The 22415-nt window shown below is 42.8% G+C and overlaps 1 protein-coding gene across 1 annotated transcript in view; it reads left to right on the top strand.

The window, feature by feature from the left end:
• The window catches only part of ghrhrl (growth hormone releasing hormone receptor, like), a 47369-nt gene extending 25069 nt beyond the window's left edge, over nt 1-22300 (top strand). The window contains exons 5-13 of the mRNA XM_042057346.1: nt 5750-5847; nt 10970-11099; nt 11766-11919; nt 13858-13918; nt 15152-15221; nt 15388-15479; nt 18282-18411; nt 21696-21737; nt 22180-22300. Coding sequence (XP_041913280.1) covers nt 5750-5847; nt 10970-11099; nt 11766-11919; nt 13858-13918; nt 15152-15221; nt 15388-15479; nt 18282-18411; nt 21696-21737; nt 22180-22281 — 879 coding nt within the window. The 3' untranslated portion in view covers nt 22282-22300. The remainder of the gene's footprint in view (nt 1-5749; nt 5848-10969; nt 11100-11765; nt 11920-13857; nt 13919-15151; nt 15222-15387; nt 15480-18281; nt 18412-21695; nt 21738-22179) is intronic.
• The last annotated feature ends 115 nt before the right edge of the window (nt 22301-22415 follow it).

Here is a 22415-nt window from a genome sequence, read left to right on the forward strand (position 1 = left end):
GTGGTTCTCATTTTACAGTTTCAGGGGCCAAGTGAACAGCCAGTTCAACAATATAATTTGACTGAGGATGAGGTTGCAGGAAGAGAGAAAAAGGCATACGCTCCCTGCCTCATTAACCTTGACTGTGTGCGCCCTTACATCACACACTTAGCCCCCCCACTGTGTCCCTTTTGAGCTACTTGGTGGTTTTCAGCAAAAGACTGCCAATGCACATACACAAAGGAGGAGCTGTCATGATTCAGATTCAGCAATATAAAGAGTTTTGTTTTTGAGAAAACAAACAAACCAGGGCCATTTCAATAGAAACAAGTCTGATGCAGTCTTCACAGATGGAATACCCTGTATTGGAATGGTGCAGTTCACTTCAGGTGACAGGTTGGGGTAGACTCGGGGGCCATTCAGCCAGCCTTTGTCTAAGAGTTTAGAGGCCGTTAAGGGTACAGAGGCTACTGTAGAAGATTATGTACATTTCATGTAAATTTGTTTGCATTTTAATGTTCTTTCCAAAGAGTCTGCCCACTGCATCATATCACACATCTTACAAATTAGATGATCTAAGATTAGTTTATTTGTTCCTACTAATTCTTAAGTAGCAGTTTGAAGGGCATTATGCTCCACTGAGTTTCAGTGCAGATAATTGCTACACTGAGGTATTGCTCTAACAGAGGGATGGGGGCCAATCATTTTTCACTTCTCCACAACAAGAGCACACGGGATTTAATCAATTAAACAGAGTGATAATTACTATGAAGACTGAGTGCAAAGAGATAGATTGCACCTCTGTTTTATCCCCACTGGTCCTGTCTACCACAACAGTATAATAACCAGTAAAGGATAATGTATAGAACGCCGGTCATTATTGGGAAAATAAGTTCCGACAGGGCGAACGGTCTTGCTTCGCCCTGAAGGGACTTATTATGACCGCCGCGCAGCGAAGCGGCGGTCATATAGGTTTAGTCAGTTTTTTCTTTTTTTTCTTTTTCGCATGCCCAAATTTCCATCAATGAGTCCCAGGACACTGAAAGACCGGGGTACACGAAACTTGGTGGGCATGTAACCCCACATGGATAGCATGGAACCATCGTTTTTCGTTTTGATCTGTAGCCCCCCCGCTTGACTGGACCCCCCGAAAGGAGGGTAGGGCAGACACAGTTTTCTGTGAATATCTCGAAAACCGTGGGGTTTAGGAGGACCATTTTTTTTGTATGTTGATCTCAAGGGGCCATGTCAACCCATTCCATAACCACTCATTTCATGTATAGCGCCACCTAGTTAAACACAAAAAAAGTAAAAATGAGGTGTTGTAATTGAAGGTATCTGTGACCTAACATAGTCAAAACTGCACAAAATTGGAAGTGTATGATCATTATGACACCCTCTGTATGCACGCCAAGTTTTGTGGAATTCCGTTCATGGGGGGCCACACAATAAATTAATTTATGTTACTATACACCAACTGGCCTGTAGGTGGCCGGAGACAGTTTTCTGTGAATATCTCGAGAACCGTAGGGCCTAGGAGGTCCATCTTTTTTATGTATGTTGGTCTTAAGGGGGCATGTCAACCCATCCCATTACCACTTATTTCATGTATAGCGCCACCTAGTTAAAAATTAAAAAGCAAAAAATTTGGTGTTTTCATCACAATATCTCTGGCTGACAAGGTCAAAACTGCACGAAATTAAAAGTGTAGGATCATTATGACACCCTCCGAATGCATGCCAAGTTTTGTGTACTTTCGTTCATGGGGGGCCTTACAATAAAATAATTTATGTGTACATTTAGTGACGTACACCAACAAGGATTCCCGGGACACTGAAAGACCGGGGTACACGAAACTTGGTGGGCATGTACCCCCACATGGATAGCATGGAACCGTCATTTTTCGTTTTGATCTGTAGCCCCCCCGCTGGACTGGACCCCCAAAAAGGAGGGTAGGGCAGACACAGTTCTCTGTGAATATCTTGAGAACTATAGGGCCTAGGATGACCATTTTATTCCGTATGTTTGCCTCCAGGGGTCATGTTAACCCATTTCATGTGCACACATGTGCACACACACACACACACACACGCACACACACACACACACACACACACACACACACACACACACACACACACACACACTCACACACACACACACACATAACATAAACATAACACAAACAATCAAGAATTTCTCAGAATTATAAACAGGCAAGATGGAGGTGGGGTTGTATAAATTGAATTTTACATGTGAAATCTATGAACTAATCATGTTTTGGTACTTGTTGTCTAGCAGATACCAGTGAGAATTGAGTGTGGATAATGCAATTTAGTGAGACAGTTAGAATCATATAGGCCTTTCAGCGTGATTTCTTTTTGTGGAAAAAATGTGCTGGACTGGGCGGCGGTCATATTTTGTACCGCTCTGCGGTACATCTAGTTTTCCCAATAATGACTGGAGTTCTATACGTTATCCCGCTTATTATACGGCTACTTGCCAAAACGAAAAAATAAACTCCACGGTACAGTATGTCTCTTTACATTTCTTTGTTACCGTTTCGTTGTGGTTTTTGCTGAGAAACAAATAATTCGCAACACACGCTGAATTTGAATCAAACATTCTTTAGAACACAGCTTATCAACCGTCTGCCTTCACTTTTGAATGAAAATCCGTTGCCATTGACAGCAGTCATTATTTAGAGCAGTGGTTCTCAAATGGGGGTAGCCTACGCATACCCCTGGGGGTACGTGAAGGCACTCCAGGGGGTACGTGAGATTTTAACCCTTAGAACCCGAAAAACACACCCTTTCTTCTCTGTTACATTGCTCCGCAACTGTTCAGCGAGATGAATCCGTTATTGCGTGACAGAGCAGAAGTGGGGCTTTCCAATGAGATCAGGCACTTGTCTGTACGTTAAAGTATGAAAAATAAAATCATGAAATTAAATCAAATTGCATCATATTTACAGTCTATACTTCTCTGCGTTCACCTGCGCACCCATTACTCTCGTTTGAATTACTCGCAAACCCGTGAACGCATAGACATGGAAAGCATATCAGATAAAAGAGGAGACACAGGGCTATCCATTGGCACCAAGTATGTCGATCTTTCTAGCTTATGAAAACAGATGAAGTGACTGCAAAATAATAACGTCATGTACAAAAACCAACGCTGCACACCCATTACTCTCGTTTGAATTACTCGCGGACCTGTGATCGCATAGATATGCCACGCATGTCAGATGAAAGAGGAGACACAGGGCTATCATTTGATACCAAGTAGCCTACATCCTTCTGGGTTATAAAACAGACGAAGTGGCAGCAAAATAATAACTTCATATCCTCCTGGGAACCAAGAAAAAAAAGTGTCCAACAATTTATTTTTTGTTGTGATTTCCTTTCTATTTAGGATTAAAAAAACATCTTACAATTTTTATTTTTTTTTAATTTATTTTTATTTTAAATTTTATAGCATGTCCCCTGTGGTGGACAAAAGGACCGTTTTAGTATGAAAAGGTAGCCATGAAAATAGACAAAAATGGACAAATTATGCTTTTAGTGGTATTAAATTAAGGGTAAACATAACCAAATATAAGGGAAAAGGTTATTTATCCTTCAAGACTACTTTATTTGCCTTTTTTCTGGATTGTTCATTTCATTTTCATGTTTTTCTTTCATCTGCGATAATTCATTTTTTAGTCTTACTCTTCCTCGCTATCTTCTTGAGGCACAGGTTCATCTCTGTTTCACTCACTCATCACCTGAGAGCTCCAAGTCTGACCCCCCCCCCCCTCATTCATCCTATACAAATGATCTCCTAAATTTCCCAAAAAATCAAAACATTTTGGTCCTGGTGTCCATTATAATGGACATTCATAAAGTCACTATTATTTCAAAATGTAAATGACTTAACTTCTTTCAAAATGAATCATATGATTCCTGACATTTTCATTAACAAGATCATATATTGTCATCTTAATGAATGCTTAATAAGAAGACACTATTTGACTTATCTCTCCTCCTTCCATAAAATGTGCTTGTTTTGATGTCAACCATTTTTGAGAACAAGAAAGAGGAGGTTCCAGCAAACCCAGCCAATCACATGATATATCATTAGAAAGCCCAGAATGTCCTCTTTAAAAGACCACATGAATTGATAGAATAGCTCAAAGGGGTAAAGGGGTATGCATCTAGAACTTATGTCCACTACAGAGGACATAGGTCTATGGATTCGGTCTCAGGAGGATATAGCTCGACTTACCTCACATTTTTGTCTGCTTTTGTGGCAAAGCATGTTTATAATCCAACACTACTGTGTGTTTCTCTATGGCAAATAATGTTCATAATCCGGTTTTGAGATCCTAGCAAATTCCTGCATGGCATCCAATTCAAAGTTGCATCCCAATTTCTTCGACAAAAAACACCTTTTTTGCCTTTACTTTGTTCATGGCAATGCAGTAAAAAGTTGTAGAGAATCATAGGTGCAGACACCATAGGCACACCACAGGCTAAACTCGGGTCAAGTCAGGACAGATCAGTTCTGTCACAGATATGGAGCGCAGAAAGGTCATTTTTAATCACTAAATAAAAAATGGCATTTATTTCTGTAAGGCGCACACCACATATGTCTGTAAATTGCTCAGCCCCAGAGAATCCCTCCACCATGGCAATGATATTGCCAGATTCAGGACAGTCTGCCCTACACACACATGAAATGCACGTAAAGCTGTAAAGCTATGTGCTTGCTGTGGTGAGATACATGTCAAAATATAAGAATTTTTATAATACGCTTTTTATATTTTAATTCTTTAAAAATCAAAATAAAACCAATGCTAGTACTAAAACATGAAAAAAATGTAAATATACATATATTTAAAAAGTAGAATCCATGCAAAAATACTTTAAAAACAATTATTTAATACATATTTCAGGAAAATATAAGTTTATAAAATTAATTTTATATTTCAGCAGGCTATTCAATTTCATTATCCTAAAAATCCCCCCCCATACCAGGATGGTTCGACCCAACCTGTCACATGCCACCTGCCATCACCTGTCAATCACTGTCAAAACTCAAACGATGGAGTCGTGGTTGAAGCGTATAGCGGTAATTCTTGTGCGCTGGTTAGGGGGTACTTGGCTGAAAAAATATTTCACAGGGGGTACATCACTGAAAAAAGGTTGAGAACCACTGCGTTAGAGGTCCTTAGACGAAAATAATGACCGGTAGAACTTTGGGAAATCCCATTCAAGTCAATGGAGCGTTCTACTTGCATTGTGAAGAGCCGTTTAATAATAGACTGTAATTAAGGTAATAACTTATATACAGTAGCCGCTCATCTAATATAGAGGTGAGTGAAGAGGTGAAATGTGTTAGAGTATGTTCTAGTCGTTATCTTTTTCTGTTTTATTCATGCAATTTGGGTGTTTCAATATATAACACAGCTTCCTGTGGCGATCAGGCAACGTTTATTTTGTACAGAAATGTGCAGTGCTTTTGTTTATGTAAATGGATGGTCATGGAGGGTCAATGTTATGTCCATCTTGGGAACTAAATCTATATGCTTTACTCTCTGGGCCCTCAGAGTCAGGATGTTAGTTGCTGAACCTTTTACATTGATCTGAGAATACTGCCATATTTACCACAAAGCTATGTTGTCATAAGAAACATTTCCCAAGACACTAGCCTGTTATTTGACAGGCAGAGCATATCAATTTGAATGTCCTCTAATTTGATTGTCATGTAATTTGATGTGTTATTTCAGGAGTCATACTTCGCCACAGTGAAACTGATCTACTCTATCGGCTACGGTGCATCACTGGTTTCTCTCTCCATTGCAGTGGTGATCCTGCTACTCTTCAGGTAAACACACATCTATCCTCTTCTTCTTCCTCGTCTTCCTCCTCCTCCTACTCCTCCTCCTCTTCCTCCTCCTCCTCCTACTCCTCTTCGTTAATGAGCCACTTAACAGCTTCTATGACACCACTCAATCAATCACTGCCTCAGTCCACTGTTGTAAGGAACTAATTAGGGGCAAAGTGCATGCACACCACCTAATTGAGCCTTTTGCTAACACACTCATGGTTCAAGACAGATGGCAATTTAGGGCTCTTGGGACTAAACTAACCATAATGTATAGAGTGCCCTTTGCCATGGTCCTCTTTGAAATGTATTTTTGTGTGCAAGCTGATGGGACTGTAGATAAGACTGTCTGTGGATTATTTTGAGTGTGCTCAGGACATTATAGAGAAGATGAGTGGGAGAGATTTAAAACAGTGCTGGTAAATGACCATGATATAGACCTAACCCCGTATTGACAAGGGACGCTACCACTTGCACTACAGCTCTTGCACTGTGGGATTTAGATGTTCGTTTGTCATCTGACGTTACCGTGAGCACAGCTAGTGTGCATGTGAGTATACGTGTTTCATGCGTGGTTTTGTGATCTGTGGTGTACAGTAAGTGCATACCAAAGCAACCAGGTGTTGCATAAGGCCAATTAGTTTGAGTTTTTGGGTGTGGGCTTTTGCTTGTCTGTCTCGGGGACACGGCACGGTACAATCTGACAATCTGACTTTTAGCGAATAATACACATGCACACACGCGCGCATGCACGCACACGCACACGCACACACATACACACACACACACACACATACACACACACACATACACATACACATACACATACACATACACATTCACACACACACACACACACACACACACACACACGCACACACACACACACATACACGCGCACACATACACACACATAAACACACACACACACACACACACACACACACACACACACACACACACACACACAAACACCATACCACACCGGTGTACAGACGACGCTTTGTCCTCTATAATCGAATCACCGGAATGTCCCCCTGAATGGACAATCAATTGCCATGGACCATCAAACTGCCTGCAACCCACCGTCTGAAATTGACAAATTCATTAAAAAAAGGGACAGGCTCCTAACTGACGGGAACAGGATGAAGCTGGCGGCAGATAGGAGCTAAACGTGTGTGTGTGTGTGTGCTAAAAGCGATGACATTAAGTCAAGTCAAGTCAAGTCACATTTATTTATATAGCGCACTTAAATGCAATGTAATTGACCCAAGGTGCTCACAGAAATTAAATAAATACAGTAATAAAAACAAAAATATAAATGACAGAAAATAAAAATAAATAAATCAAAATACAAAATAATAATAATAATAATAATAATAATAATAATGATGATGATAATAAACAGATTATGATTGTAGATAAAAGAACATATGGTTACTGAGTTAACAGCCTGTGAGTAGCGATGACACTGGGAATTGTCACAGGGGGTGAGTAGCCATGCTTTTTTTAGCAGACTCCACTTTTCATAAGCTAGCAAACTTCAAGAGCAAAGAACATTGATTGAGGGGTCAGTGACATCTTACTTATCCAAAATATAAAAGTGAAGTCTGTCATGTCAACAAATGCATGAAGTAGATAGTCAATTAAGTACAGAAGTTTTGAAGTGACCATGACCTTTGCCATCTGTGGTAGAAGAATCATTCTAAAACTGATAGTTCCGGTCCTTGATTGTGATTGGCTGAATCACGTTCGATGCCGTTGTAAAATCCAGCATAAACATACACCTTGACTGCATTTCGTTCTATATTACTGTGCTACAATAACTTGATAGTAGCTGCGTCTCGACGTTGCTTGGCAACCATTCAGATAGAGGAAATATATTTCTTGGCGGAAGAATGATTATCTAGGAATAACTTGTTATATTTCTAGTTGCTGTGCCTTTACTTTATGAAACTTTGCCAGGTATTTATAGTAACAGTTTTAGAAAAGCATTAAGCCACTCGAGTCCGTAGGTTACGCTGATTCTACAACAGCTAAGGGGGGTTTTAGGCACTCCACTAGCACGTCTGGGCTTATTGCTTAATAAGTCTAAATGTCACACAGGATTGTGGTATCATACATGTCATACACAGCTAGACAACAACTCTGGTAAAAATAGGAATTGATATTGATTGCTTTAGGCTCATGGCCAGGTCTTATGAGGAAGGTCAGTCGGAGGTGCTGGGTAATTCTTTGTTTCAACAGGACAAATGCAGCCCAATGATAGGCCCTGATGCGTCCAAAAACACATGGCCGAGTTTCAGAGAAGCTGCCGTCTTCCCTGGTACTCTTCCAGTCTGGAGACCCAGTACAACCAGAGCATGTGTGTGCATGTCATCCTTTGCCCCCATGTGTCCACCCACATAAACCATGGATGCCTAGAGCAGCTATAGCTTGAAGTAAGCCGTGTAATCTTTTCATCCATGCTACTTCAGTGGGGGGTTTGTTGGCCCCGCAGTGCAGAATGTTAATTGGCTGCTGTCCGTGGTGCTGAAGGAGCCTGGTTACCGCAGCAGCCTATGCACACACTGGACTGGACTGGACTGGACATACGCTGGACATGACTGAGAGGTTCAGGAGGTCATTTGTTCCGGCCGCCATAAGACTACATAACAGACCTGTTTGAAGCCCATTAATTATTTACTACTAATGATAGTAGCTTTTGTGACTCTTTTTATTTTATTAACTGTTTTTATGAGTGTATTGCAGTGAGAATGCTTGTTGGTAGACACACACACTGCTGCTGGACATCTGAATTTCCCCTGCGGGGATGAATAAAAGTATCTATCTATCTATCTATGATTCTATCTATGATTCTATCTATCTATCTATCTATGACATCCTGCACTCCTACCTGGACGCAGGGACATCCGTGACTCATTTCCAGAGTACATTCAGAGCTGGGCTAGCAGATTGGATTGACGTACAGATTGGAGAATGTGATGCTGTTTTCGGTGTACTGATTAAAAAATGGCTATGTTTTTAATGAGCCATTTGACCAAGGCAGCGGGGTCGGAAGGGTTAAATGACATCAGAATTCTGACCACTCTTGTTAGATCTGCAGTTCCAGCCCAACCTGCAAACTGTCAAACACTTTGGGTCTGTCTAATGCACTTTCACTGCAGGATCCTGCCGTTGAAGGTGTTTTGCTCTCTCTTTCTCTCTTTCTATTTTTATTGTCTCTCTCTCTCTCCATTTTCTGATTGCACCTTTTCTCTTTGTTTTTATTCCACTCACATCTTCTTATCTTATTTCATTTTCTATTCATTCTTTTCACAACTTTCATACTTTCAATACACTTTTTAGATAAATAAGATCAAAATGTGAAGAGATGAAAAGATAAATATGTTCCCTTTGTCTCAATAGGAAATGCTCTCTCTCTCTCTCTCTCTCTCTCTCTCTCTCTCTCTCTCTCTCTCTCTCTCTGAGTGTGTGTTTGTGTGTGCGAGAGAGAGAGGGAGAATGAGACCGAGAAAATGTGTTAGTATGTGCGTGAGAGAGAGAGAGAAAATAAAAAAGACAAAATGTGTGTGTGTGTGTGTGTGTGTGTGTGTGTGTGTGTGTGTGTGTTTCTTGAGGGGCAGGGGGGTCTGTCAGAGAGAGGCATTTCTGCTGATTGACTCACGTAGTAATAGTCGGCCAATTGATGTGACTGAGGTACAGAATTGGCACGAGGCGTCTGGGGAGTGGCATTAAGACGACTGATATGGCATTTCATTTGTCTGCCCCAACTCAGACAGAGGATTACGCCTCTTCGCTTTTGTGCATTTCAAAAACCTTGTATTTGAAATGCACAACTACCTACCCTATATGTATAACTATGCAGCACAACAATGCAGTTCTTTGCCACTCAGCTCAAGGACAATATTTTATAGGATATTTTTCAGATGAGTTGTTAAATCCACAAGATCCTGCTGCAGCTTTTATGCATGTGGATGTACTCAGTATATGGAATGTATAGCATTCCCTCTGTTTCCACAATCTCTTATCAGAAGGTGCTAGTCTCCCACCCCACCCAACCTCACCTCACCTCACCCCACCCAACCCCACCTCTTCTTCCCCTGTGTATATCAGTCTGTGTGTATCACTCTCAGCTCTCCAGTGGAGCTTGCCAGCTGGCTACTCGTAGCCTGTAGCATTAGAGCTTCGAGACATGATAAGGCTGAGCCGTCTGAACCCCTCTCACCGTAGATAAGACAGGGAGCCGGTGTCAGGCTCATTACATAGATATGGAGGAGAGCCTAAATTTCATATCATCCACCTGACTGCCATTCCTTGTAACATAGACTTTATTCACAATATGAATTCTGGCCTTAAGCATCTATTCAAACACCTGCTATTTATTTGGAAACAGCATGTGCATTTATATGGATTAAAGAAGCTGGAACCATACTACACCACAGAACCATACTACACCACAGAATGGAACCATACTACACCACAGAATGGAACCATACTACACCACAGAATGGAACCATACTACACCACAGAATGGAACCATACTACACCACAGAATGGAACCATACTACACCACAGAACCATACTACACCACAGAATGGAACCATACTACACCACACCACAGAATGGAACCATACTACACCACAGAATGGAACCATACTACACCACACCACAGAATGGAACCATACTACACCACAGAATGGAACCATACTAGGTTCCACCACAGAATGGAACCATATTACACCACAGAATGGAACCATACTACACCACAGAATGGAACCATACTACACCACAGAATGGAACCATACTACACCACAGAACCATACTACACCACAGAATGGAACCATACTACACCACAGAATGGAACCATACTAGGTTCCACCACAGGAACCATACTACACCACAGAATGGAACCATACTACACCTCAGAATGGAACCATATTACACCACAGAATGGAACCATACAGAATGGAACCATACTACACCACAGAATGGGTTTCATTTCTGCTGATTCTGATCCTATATGTATGTTTGTGTATGCGTGCGTGCATGAGTGTGTGTGTGTGTGTCTGTGTGTGTGTCTGTGTGTCTGTGTGTTTGTGTGTTTGTGTGTGCTTCACAGGCGACTCCACTGTGCGCGGAACTACATCCACATTCAGCTGTTTCTCACCTTCATTCTAAAATCCGTGGGTGTGTTTGTCAAAGATGCCACGCTGTTCAGCGAGGATATGGACCATTGCACACTCTCCACGGTGAGTCAGCTAACGACTGCACACCTGTCTTCTAATCGCTTCATTCACTCTCTGTGCGAACAACAGCCACTGGGACAATCAAGACAAGCAAACAATTTCCTCATGAGTCACAAACAATTCTCTCAATGTATTCTGTCTTTATCTTCAAGCATGAAATTGTAATCTCTGTCTCTCTCTTTCCCTCTCTCCCCCTCTCCCTCTTTCTCTCTTCTCCTCTCTTCCCCTCTCTCTTTCTCTCTCTTCTCCTCTCTTCCTCTCTCTCTTTCACTCTCTTCTCTCTTCCTCTCTCTCTCTCCCCTCTCTTCCCCTCTTCCTCTCTCTCTTTCTCTTTCCCTCTTTTTCCTCTCTCTTCCTCTCTCTCTTCCCCTCTCTTCCTCTCTCTCTTCCTCTCTCTTTCTCTCTATCTCTTGCTCCTCTTCAGTCCCTTTCTACTTTCCTTTTCTCTCTTTCTGTTTCTCTCTCTCCTCTGTTCACTCTTTCTCTCCTACTTCCTTTTCCTGCAAAACACTTCACTTGGGCAGTCACACACACACACACACACACACACACACACACGCTCTCTGCCATCCCCCCCTCTCTCTGCCTCTCCCTCTCTCTCTCTCTCTCTGTCTGGTCACTCCCTCTTCTTGTTTTTTATTCTGTTTCTCTCTCATGTTCTCCCTGCAGGCAGCCTGTAAGGCAGCGGTGGTGTTCTGCCACTACTGCGTGATGTGTAATTTCTCCTGGCTCCTGGTGGAGGCGCTCTACATCAACTCTCTCCTGCTGGTGGCCGTGCCTCCCAGCCGCTGCTGCCTGTGGGCCTTCAGCCTGCTGGGCTGGGGTGAGCCATCTTACACTGCCACACTCGCGCTAAACACACACGCACAGTGGGGTATTACACACACACACACACATACACTGTGCTGGGCCCCAGGCTTTGCTGCAGAAGTCTCCTGTGTATATTGACAAGATTTTTTCAGCTCTCCACTGCTTTGGAGTTGCTCTAAAGCAGGTGGGATATTAGGTGGGATATATATTTGGGCATGTAGAGATGAAGTGGGATATATATTTGGGCGTGTAGAGATGAAGTGGGATATATATTTGGCTTATCAAGCTTAAATGCATCCAGCTTCTGAGAAGTACAATTACTTACTTTTTCCAGCTTCTTCACAGTCCTACTTTTACTTGAACATGCTGAGATACCATCTCATGGCTTTTAATTGCATATGGAGATCTAAAGGAGATTTTAAATGTGGGGTAGCTAATTGTAGATGTTCGCTGGTAAGCTGTCCTCTTTATATAAGCTGCCTTCTTTAACCTTAACCAGACACTGTAGACATCTCAAAACACATACAGTGTACTCATGCCAATGTATTAATTTGCTGGGTTATCAGAGTGATAGGGTTTTTTTAAGTATGTCTATGTCTTACTTCAACACGCTGAGATACCATGGCTTTTAATTGCATATTGAGATCTAAAGGTGATTTTTAAAAGTGGGGTAGCTAAATGTAGCTGGTGAGCTGTCCTCTTTATATAAGCTGCCTTTGACCAGACACTGTAGACATTTCATTTGTCTACAAAAACACATACTCATTTACCAATGTATTCATTTGCAGACACTGAGTTATCAGAGTGATAGTGTTTTATTGGTGAAGAGTTCAATAGTAACTTTATTTGTATGTCATATGTCTATGGTTTGTGTTCCAGGAATAGAATGTGCCCTCTGGCAGTTTGTTGTTTGTTGTCAGTGTTTGTTGTTTATTCATCATTTAAATTTTCAGGGTGTGATGTGCATGCTCTGTTAAATTGACTGACAACCTGCCATTACAAGGGTGATCGAATCTTCCAAACCATTCATCGCCATAGTCATTATCCATGCAATTTGTTCAACAATTATCAAATTGTCTCAGAAGGGGACGGGCAGGAAAACAATAAAGTGGCCGTGCATTTTACCCAACAGTGAACACATCATTAGAAAATCTTTGATCCTTTAATGACACAGCATTTTTGAATTGTATCCATGTAATCGGCCACATTTAAAGCTTTAATTAGAGTTCATTTGTTTTTGTCCGATTCTGAATGCATCTCTTTTGGGATGACGGAAATCCCAAAGAGCATAGTGGGTGGTGTGTGGTGTGTGTGTGTGTGTATGGGGGGGGGGGGGGGGGATACGATTTGCTGCCTGAGCACTTTACAGCACTTAATTTGTAATATTTATTCACACTGGGCTCTTGCGATTGAGTGCTGCATGCTGCCATTATCTGACAAATTTGTTGAAAGCCTGCTGGCTGCCTTGGCTGGATCACAGCTCCATTTATTCCAGGATAAAGAAAACCTATATTCCTTAACCAGAGCTGTTTTCTGGCATCTGCCGTTATTTGCCAAAGAATCGCATTTCATCAGACAGCTTACAGTGGAGGCTTGAGTTGGTTTGCAAACACTGGTGAAATGCATTTCTAGGCAATTTTGCCAGGCCTCAAACACTCACCAAATGCCTCAACTCAATCCACCACAACCTCCCCCCCATCCCCTCCTCCTAACCCGCGCTTCTGACCAATTACACATGTCTATGCATCATAATACACCCAGCGTTGCGCCACTTAAGATGGACCTTTTGTAAACACTTCTCAACATTCACTCCCTCATTTTTTTTTATTCATTTTGTATTCACTTAATTTCTTCAATTAAGTCTCTCTCTCTTCTCTCTCTCTTTCTCTCTCCCTCTCTTTCTCTCTCTCTCTCTATTTTCTCTCTCTCTCTCTCTCTGTGTTTTGCACAGGTGTGCCGCTGGTGTTCATCCTGCTGTGGATTGGCTCCCGGCTCGGTTTCGAGGACACAGGGTGAGTATGAGCTAGAAGTACAGGTGTGTGTGTGTGTGTGAGAGAGTGTGTGTGTGTGAGAGAGTGTGTGAGAGAGTGTGTGAGTGTGTGTGTGTGTGTGTGTGTGTGTGTGTGTGTGTGTGTGTGTGTGTGTGTGTGTGTGTTTGAGTGTGAGTGTGAGAGTGTGAGAGTGTGTGTGAGAGTGTGTGTGAGAGTGTGTGTGAGAGAGAGAGAGAGAGAGAGAGAGAGAGTGTGTGTGTGTGTGTGTGTGTGTGTGTGTGTGTGCGCGCGCATGTGTGTGTGTGTGTGTGTTTGGGTAAATGTATATGTGTGTGTTTGTGTGTGTGTGTGGGTGTGTGTGTTTGGGTGTGTGACCTAATAACATACATGTGTGACAGATCTTCTGCATGTAGATCACACATTACGTAAGGGATAACGGCCGCCAAGGTGTCCTGTTATACAGAATTAATGGATGAGGGCGAGGGGCAAAGAACTCCCCGATGGGCAGCCGAGGTTGTTATGGTTACCATTCATAAGCATTGATATGGAACGGTGATTAAACTTTTTTTTACCAGATCTACTTCATAGGTGTCCTGTTATTCAGAATTAAAAGCCACCCCGCCAGCCAATCAGAATCATCATGTGTGTGTGTATGTGTGTGTGTGTGTGTGTGTGTGTGTGTGTGTGTGTGTGTGTGTTTTTGTGTGTGTGTGTGTACAGTATGTGAGAGGTTCCTAATGCAATGGTTCTTAAACTTTTCCCGTCATTCCCCACTTTGGAGGTGGGGAATTTTCAAGCCCCACTTAACCCCATCAAACAGCAAAATGTATAGCATTCCCTCTGTTTCCACAATCTCTTATCAGAAAGTGCTAGTCAAAATATTATTGTCACACTTTTTACTTTCATGTTACATTTCCCATCTCAGTTCCCTGGTTATGATGGTGCTTTCATTTATATGTAGGCCTGTTTATGATGCCAATGTGTATGTGTGGTACTGTATGTAGTTATGATCATCCTTGTCAAAAAAGAATAAATGAATAATAATATGTAATGTATGTAATGTATATAAGGAATAATAATAAAGAAAGGCATGAATAAAGATAGGTACAAAAAAAGACACATTTCCTCCTGCTTGTGGCGCCCCAGCTGTCATGTCTCCATCCCCCACTAGTGGAGCCCGCGGCCCGCCCCACACTTTGAGAACCACTGCTTCAATGCATCCAGATGTAATTGATAGTGACAACTTCATTGCAGATGCTGGGACATCAATGAGGAATCTCCCTACTGGTGGATCATCAAAGGACCCATCGTGGTCTCCATAGGGGTGAGTAGGGTGTTGTGTGTGACACACAGACTGACACAGTTACACACACACAAACACATGTACACACACACACACACACACACACACACACACACACACACACACACACACACACACACACACACACACCTTACGGTACAGAGTCCGTGTCATTTCATTTCTCCAGGTGAATTTCCTGCTCTTCGTGAACATCATCAGGATCCTGGTGCAGAAGCTCAACCCACGGCTCATCCACTTCAACAACTCTTCCCATTACCGGTGTGTGTGTGTGTGTGTGTGTGTGTGTGTGTGTGTGTGTGTGTGTGTGTGTGTGTGTGTGTGTGTGTGTGTGTGTGTCTGTTTTTCTCTTTATATGTCTCCGGTGGCGCTTGTCCACTATGGGGTAAAACCCCGGTGTCTGGGGTAAAGCCTCAGACTTTTTATATTTCCATGATTGAGGCCGGACCGGGGCCGCCGCCCAGACGGCCTCATGTGGCCCTGGAGTAGCGCAGGGCCAAAGATTCTAGAGCGGAGCTCTGTTCTAGAATCTTTGGGCAGGGCCAAATCGGGGCTGAACCGAGGACTTTTTGGAGTGGAATACGCCACAACAATAAAAACCGGAGAAATTTAAAAATAGACCAGTAGCATTTGTTTACAGTTGCCTATCAACATGTGTGACTTTGCTTATTATTGTGAAGAAAAACTTTGCAAAATAATTAAGGATACAGGTTCTTACAATGTTATGACTTGTTTAAATGTCCTTGTAATTAATTTGATGTATGCTCGCGGTGTCGTTGCTAAGCACTGTTTAGAAGTGTGTTTAAGACCGGGGGAAAAGCCTTGAGTCAGCCCCGGTCTGTAATGGAAAAGAGCCGTGGGTGTGCTTTGTTCTGGGTGTGTGTGTGTGTGTGTTGAGTGCTTCTGAAGTGGTTGCACATGGTTCTTCTGGTGCTGTATGTGTTTGTGCTTATGGATTCTCAGACCATTTTTACTGTTATTGCTTGATAAGCCACTGACAAGGCACCCTTTTATCAAATCTCTCTGTGTTATTGTGTATATCAAAGTCAAAGTCAAAGTCAAAGTCAGCTTTATTGTCAATTTCTTCACATGTTCCAGACATACAAAGAGATCGAAATTACGTTTCTCACTATCCCACGGTGAAGACAAGACATATTTTACCAATTTAAGTCCACAGACAAACATAACATTCAAGTAAACAAAAAAGTAATTAAATAAGTAAATAAGAGGGCACATATAATAATGAAAAAATAAGAGCAGCAAAATTTGGTTGAAATTGTGCATAGACTGTCAATAAAATACTAGTGCAAAGTCAGGCCAATAAAAGGCTTGGGTAGTTCTGTTTGACCTAAGTAAGAAAGAAAGTGGCATAGTGGTGCAAGTTATGTAAGAGCAGCAGAAGTGTTGTGTTTTCAGGACAACAACAACAAGTTGTAAAGTGTACAAGTGTGCAAGTGTGCAAGTGGAGTAGTGCAGGCGGCCATTGTGGGTCCAATGTCCAGGATGTTATGTAGCTGAGGGTGGAGGGGGGAGAGGAGGGAGAGAGTTCAGCATCCTTACAGCTTGGTGTATGAAGCTGTTGGTGAGTCTGATAGTGCGGGAGCGCAGGCTTCTGTACCTCTTCCCAGAGGGCAGTAGATCAAACAGATTGTGAGCGGGGTGACTTGCATCACTCACAATTTTGGTCGCCTTGCGGGTGAGGTGGGTGGTGTAAATGTCCTTCAGGGAGGGGAGTGAAGCACCAATAATCCTTCCAGCTGTGTTCACTATGCGCTGCAGGGCTTTCCTGTTGTATTCAGTGCAGCTTCCGCCCCACACAGCGATACAGCTGGAGAGGATGCTCTCAATGGTGCCTCGGTAGAATGTGGTCATGATGGCTGGTGGAGCACTTGCTCGCCTGAGTTTCCGCAGGAAGTACAGGCGGCACTGAGCTCTCTTCGCCAGTGATGCAGTGTTGGTGGTCCAGGAGAGGTCTTCACTGATGTGCACCCCCAGAAATTTGGTGCTGCTTGCTCTCTCCACCACAGCACCGTCGTTGGTCAGTGGCAGGTGTTGGGTGTGACCTCTCCGGAAGTCAACAACAATCTCTTTGGTCTTGCTGACGTTCAGCAGGAGGTTGTTGTCCCTGCACCACGTGGTCAGATGGTCGACCTCCAACCTGTATTGAGTCTCGTCGCCCTTGGTGATGAGACCCACCAGAGTTGTGTCGTCAGCAAATTTCACTATGTGATTGTTGCTGTAGGTTGCAGTGCAGTCATGCGTCAGCAGGGTGAAGAGCAGCGGACTGAGCACGCAGCCTTGGGGGGCCCCTGTGCTCAGTGTGATGCTGCTTGAGGTATTGTTGCCAACACGTACTACTTGGGGCCTCTGACAGAGGAAGTCCAGTAGCCAGTTGCAGAGGTAGGTACTGAGTCCCAGTTTGTCAAGTTTGCAGATGAGTTGTTGTGGTATTATGGTGTTGAATGCAGAACTGAAGTCTATAAACAGCAATCTCACATATGATATACCTCTTTACCTTATCGTCACGTCATAAGCCATAACCACTGGCATGAAAATACGGTCTGTCAAGGGTGTGTGTGTGTGTGTGTGTGTGTGTGTGTGTGTGTGTGTGTGTGTGTGTGTCTCATGACAAGTAGTCCCTTTGTTTTCACACTGAAAAGACAGTTAAAGAGCTCATGAATATGCAGCTACAGCTGCTCACAGAACATAGGACAGGCAGCACACGCACACATGCTCACTCACACACATGCTCACTCACACACACACCCAAATGCTTGCAGACCACAGCTTGTAGGCTTACTCTCCTAGTAAGATCTTATGCATATGGCTGTGGACATCACTCACAAGTCCAGTAAGTGTGTTTTGTGAGGCTGTTAAATCTTTTAAACCTTTTAAACAAACGCTCCCTGTCACACAACCTCACACACGTCTTGTGTCGTTTTACTTATTCTCTCTTTTCTCTTGCTCCGTTGACTTGTTCACTCTCTTCTCTCTCTCTCTCTCTCTCTCTCTCTCTCTCTCTCTCTCTCTCTCTCTGTCACGCCTCGCTCCCCCCCATTTCAGGCGTCTGACTAAGTCCACTCTGCTGCTCATCCCTCTCTTTGGGACACACTACATGGTCTTCAACTTCCTGCCTGATTACTTCAATATGAGTCTGAGGCTGTGCATCGAGCTCTGTCTGGGCTCCTTCCAGGTAAATCCCCCCCCCCCAGTCCCAATCTCTTAGTGAGCTCCCACGTTCTCTCACATTCTTTCACATTCTTCCCTGTTCCCTCATTTTCTGACGTTCTCTCACATTCTTCCCTGTTCCCTCATTTTGATTTCTCCCATGTTCTCTCTTGATCTCTCTTTCTCCCATGTTCTCTCACATTTGCCCCTGTTCTCTCATTTTCTGACATTCTCTCATATTCTCTCATGTCCTCTTATGTTCTCTCACATTCGCCCCTGTTCTCTCATTTTCTGATGTTCTCTCACATTCACTCATATTCTGGCGTTCTCTCACATTCTCCCATGTTCTTTCATGTTCTCTCAGATTCTTCCATGTTCTCTCATGTTCTCTCACATTCGCCACTGTTCTCTCATTTTCTGACGTTCTCTCACATTCTCTCATGTTCTGGCGTTCTCTCACATTCTCCCATGTTCTTTCATGTTCTCTCACATTCTCCCATGTTCTCTCATCAACTCCAGCTCTCCAGTGGTGTCTTGTTGGTGGTTTGGCTTGTAGTGTGGTGTCTTGATGGTGGTTCTAAAACTGATAGTTCTGGTCCTTGATTGTGATTGGCTGAATCACGTTCGATGCCGTTGTAAAATCCAGCATAAACATACACCTTGACCGCAACAGTGTTAGAAAAGCAATAAGCCACTCGAGTCCGTAGGTTACACTGATTCTAGAACAGCTAAGGGGGGTTTTAGTGCCTAACAACGCCCCTTAGCTGCTTAATTTGGTTGTGTTTGTTTGTTTGCAGTGTTTCCCCAGTGCTATGTGCTTATGGTGATAGTGATGAGCTCTGTGTGGGAATATGGCCAGTCTGAGTTGTGCTCTTTCTGTTTCTCAACTCTTTTTTCATGCAGATGGAATGTACTGTTGTGTTGTGTTCTATTGTGTTGTGTTGTGTTGTGTTGTGTTGTGTTGTGATGTGCTGTGTTGTGTTGTGATGTGCTGTGCTGTGTTGTGTTGTGTTGTGTTGTGTTGTGTTGTGTTGTGATGTGTTGTGTTGTGTTGTGTTGTGTTGTGTTGTGTTGTGTTGTGTTGTGTTGTGTTGTGTTGTGATGTGATGTGCTGTGTTGTGCTGTGCTGTGCTGTGCTGTGTTGTGTTGTGTTGTGTTGTGTTGTAAAGAATTATGCAGCTCTTTTTTGGTTGCTGTGCTCCCAGCCAAAACTGACTCTGATATTATTATGAGGGTGCCAGAGGCTTATCCTGTTGCATTCCCCCAAAAAATGATTTGGAGAGAGATAAAAGGAGGGTGAGGGAGTGAGGGGAACGAGGGAAACAGAGAGAGGGAGGGAGAAAAGGGATGAAATAATTAGCCTCATGCTGGCTTTGGTGTATTTAGCATCTAGGGTGACCTTTTACACAGCGGCTACCGGAGTGTTTGTGGGAGTGAGTGTATACTTTTGCCTCTGTGTGTGTGGAAGGGTGTGTGTGTGTGTATGATAATGCATCTGAGTGTGTGCAGTGATGTATAATTATGTAAAAATCAAGTTAAATCAAGTTTAATTTGTTTGTGAAGCGTGTTTAAAAATCAACAGATGTCAGCAAAATCAAATCAAATAAAACTTCATGAATAATAATAAATATGCACAATTCATTAGCATATATAAAAACATTATGAATGGTTAAATGGATACAATCCAAACACAATAAAACAGCAAATAGAGCAGTGTCATATGGTAGTATGAAAATATTATGATAAAAACTGAGGCACCTAATGCAGACATACCAGGGAGAAAACTGATGTTATGCATAACAACATAGGGACAAAATCTTATAGGAGGAGAGGTTAATGTAGAGCTGATTTGTTTGCAAGCTAGATCAGAGAGACACTTTAGCACTCTCTGGGCCAGATGTACATACATTTGCAAACGTAGCATTATCAGCGTCATGGACACACCGCAGATTGCGAACGCTGTCAGACCCAAGTTTCCGTCGTATTTATCAATCGTTCAATCCTTAGTGTAAACTGCGTCTTTCTCTGCCTTTCTCCACCCATAAACGCAATTTACGAACGTCCACAACTGAATGGCAGCGCCTACATACAAGCGCAGTTGAATGAAGTTAACTGATGACAACATTAAAAAGAATAAAACGTTTAGCGATCATGAAATAAAACCATACATGATAAGATGTAAACAAGCAGGGAGATAATGAAGATCAGTAGTTCTACTCAAACTACTTGTGCATGTAAGCTATGGAAGATTGGTCAAATCTAGCAAGTAGGAAAGTTTAAGTGAATGACGTGTTAAGTGACAGTAAGACATTCGAAAGGCCAACGAAAGTTGAGGTTGCTTTTGGTAGTACAAATACTTTCACCACAAAAACTGGTGCTCTAAAAAGCGATTCTGTTGTCTTTGAAAGGTTCTCTTATTGACGCATTGAACTGCAATTTGGATTAGAAGTATTTAGGCGCAGAATAGACGTGCGCTTTCAGGAGCAGTCTTTGTACATACCACGGAATACATAATTAGGCGCTCTTTACTCTTCCCCTCCCATCCCCAGGATCCTCCCATGAATGCATATGCATGAAATGACAAACGCAATCTGCCACTTTCAGCTCCTGCGACAGGCAGTTTGCGCTTTTACATCATTGCGGCCTGTTTGTACATACCTCGCAATGATTTTACACGCACATTGCGAAACAAATATGCCTGAAGTGGGCGCAAAAGCGTTAGTACATCTGGCCCAGAGAGTGATATTGGGGAAGTGACAAAAGCTTCATTTTAACAGCAGATAATGAAACATTAGATTCACTCTTACATTTTATTAGTTAGTAGGGAATGTTATATGTAAAATGTGATATATGTATTTTGCTGTGCAACACATGTTTTTAGACTTAACAATAATAGCAAAAAGTATGCATAATTAAACTGTAAGTATAATTAAAGTATTTTTTTTTTTAATTGCCCTTGAATTAGCCCATGTGTGTGTCTCTCTCTGTGTGGGTAAAGATAGTGTATGTCATGTTTTCCAACCACCTCTTTTCCTAGCCTGTTAGAATAGAATAGAATAGAATAGAAGGAAGAGAATAGAATAGAATAGAATAGAAGGGAAGAGAAGGGAAGATAATGTTTGTTTTGGTGAAGACACACTATGAATTTGATTTCTACCAGATTTGATAACTATGAGGTATCTCATTACATACAACACACACACACACACCTACATACGGAGAGAGAGAGAGAGATTTCTCTCTGTGTCTCATTATCTGTTTGTAAGATACACACATGACTCTGTGATTTTCTGTTTGGGTGCATTTCAGGGTCTTGTTGTGGCAATCTTATACTGCTTTCTCAACCAGGAGGTGAGTGTGGTGTGTGTGTATGTGTGCATGTGATTTGTTTGTGTATATCTTTCTATACTATGTGCCAGTGTGATTTTTGTGAAATCAATCAGTAATCAATGGGTGTGTGTGTGCATGCGTGCGTGCATGCGTGTGTGTGTGTGTGTGCGTGTATGCGTGTGTGTGTGCGTGCGTGCGTGCGTGCGTGAGTGTGTGCGTGTGTGCATGCGCGCGTGTGTGTGTGTGCGTGCATGCGTGTGTGTGCGTGCGTGCATGCGTGCATGCGTGTGTATGTGTGTGTGCGTGCATGCGTGTGTGTGTGTGTGCGTGCGTGCATGCGTGTGTGTGTGTGTGAGTGTGCGTGCATGCGTGCATGTGTGTGTGTGTGCGTGCGTGTGTGTGTGTGTGTGTGTGTGCGTGCGTGCATGCGTGCGTTTGTCGTGTGGGTGTGTTTGTCGTGCAGGTCCAGTCTGAGCTGCAGGTCCGATGGCTACGATGGCAGGAGAACAGCTATGGCACAGTCCCCGCTGGAGCCAAAGGCAGTCAAATGGACACACCCTTTTAGTTCCCAACAACCCCCCTGATTACCCCCCCCCCCCCTCTCCGATCTCCTTTTTGTGGTTCTACTCCAGTGTTATGACTAGATTACCTTATGGGTGGCTACCTTATATTTCAACCTTCAACATTTACCATTCTCTC

Source organism: Alosa sapidissima, chromosome 12, assembly GCF_018492685.1.
Source record: "Alosa sapidissima isolate fAloSap1 chromosome 12, fAloSap1.pri, whole genome shotgun sequence".
Lineage (NCBI taxonomy): Eukaryota > Metazoa > Chordata > Actinopteri > Clupeiformes > Clupeidae > Alosa > Alosa sapidissima.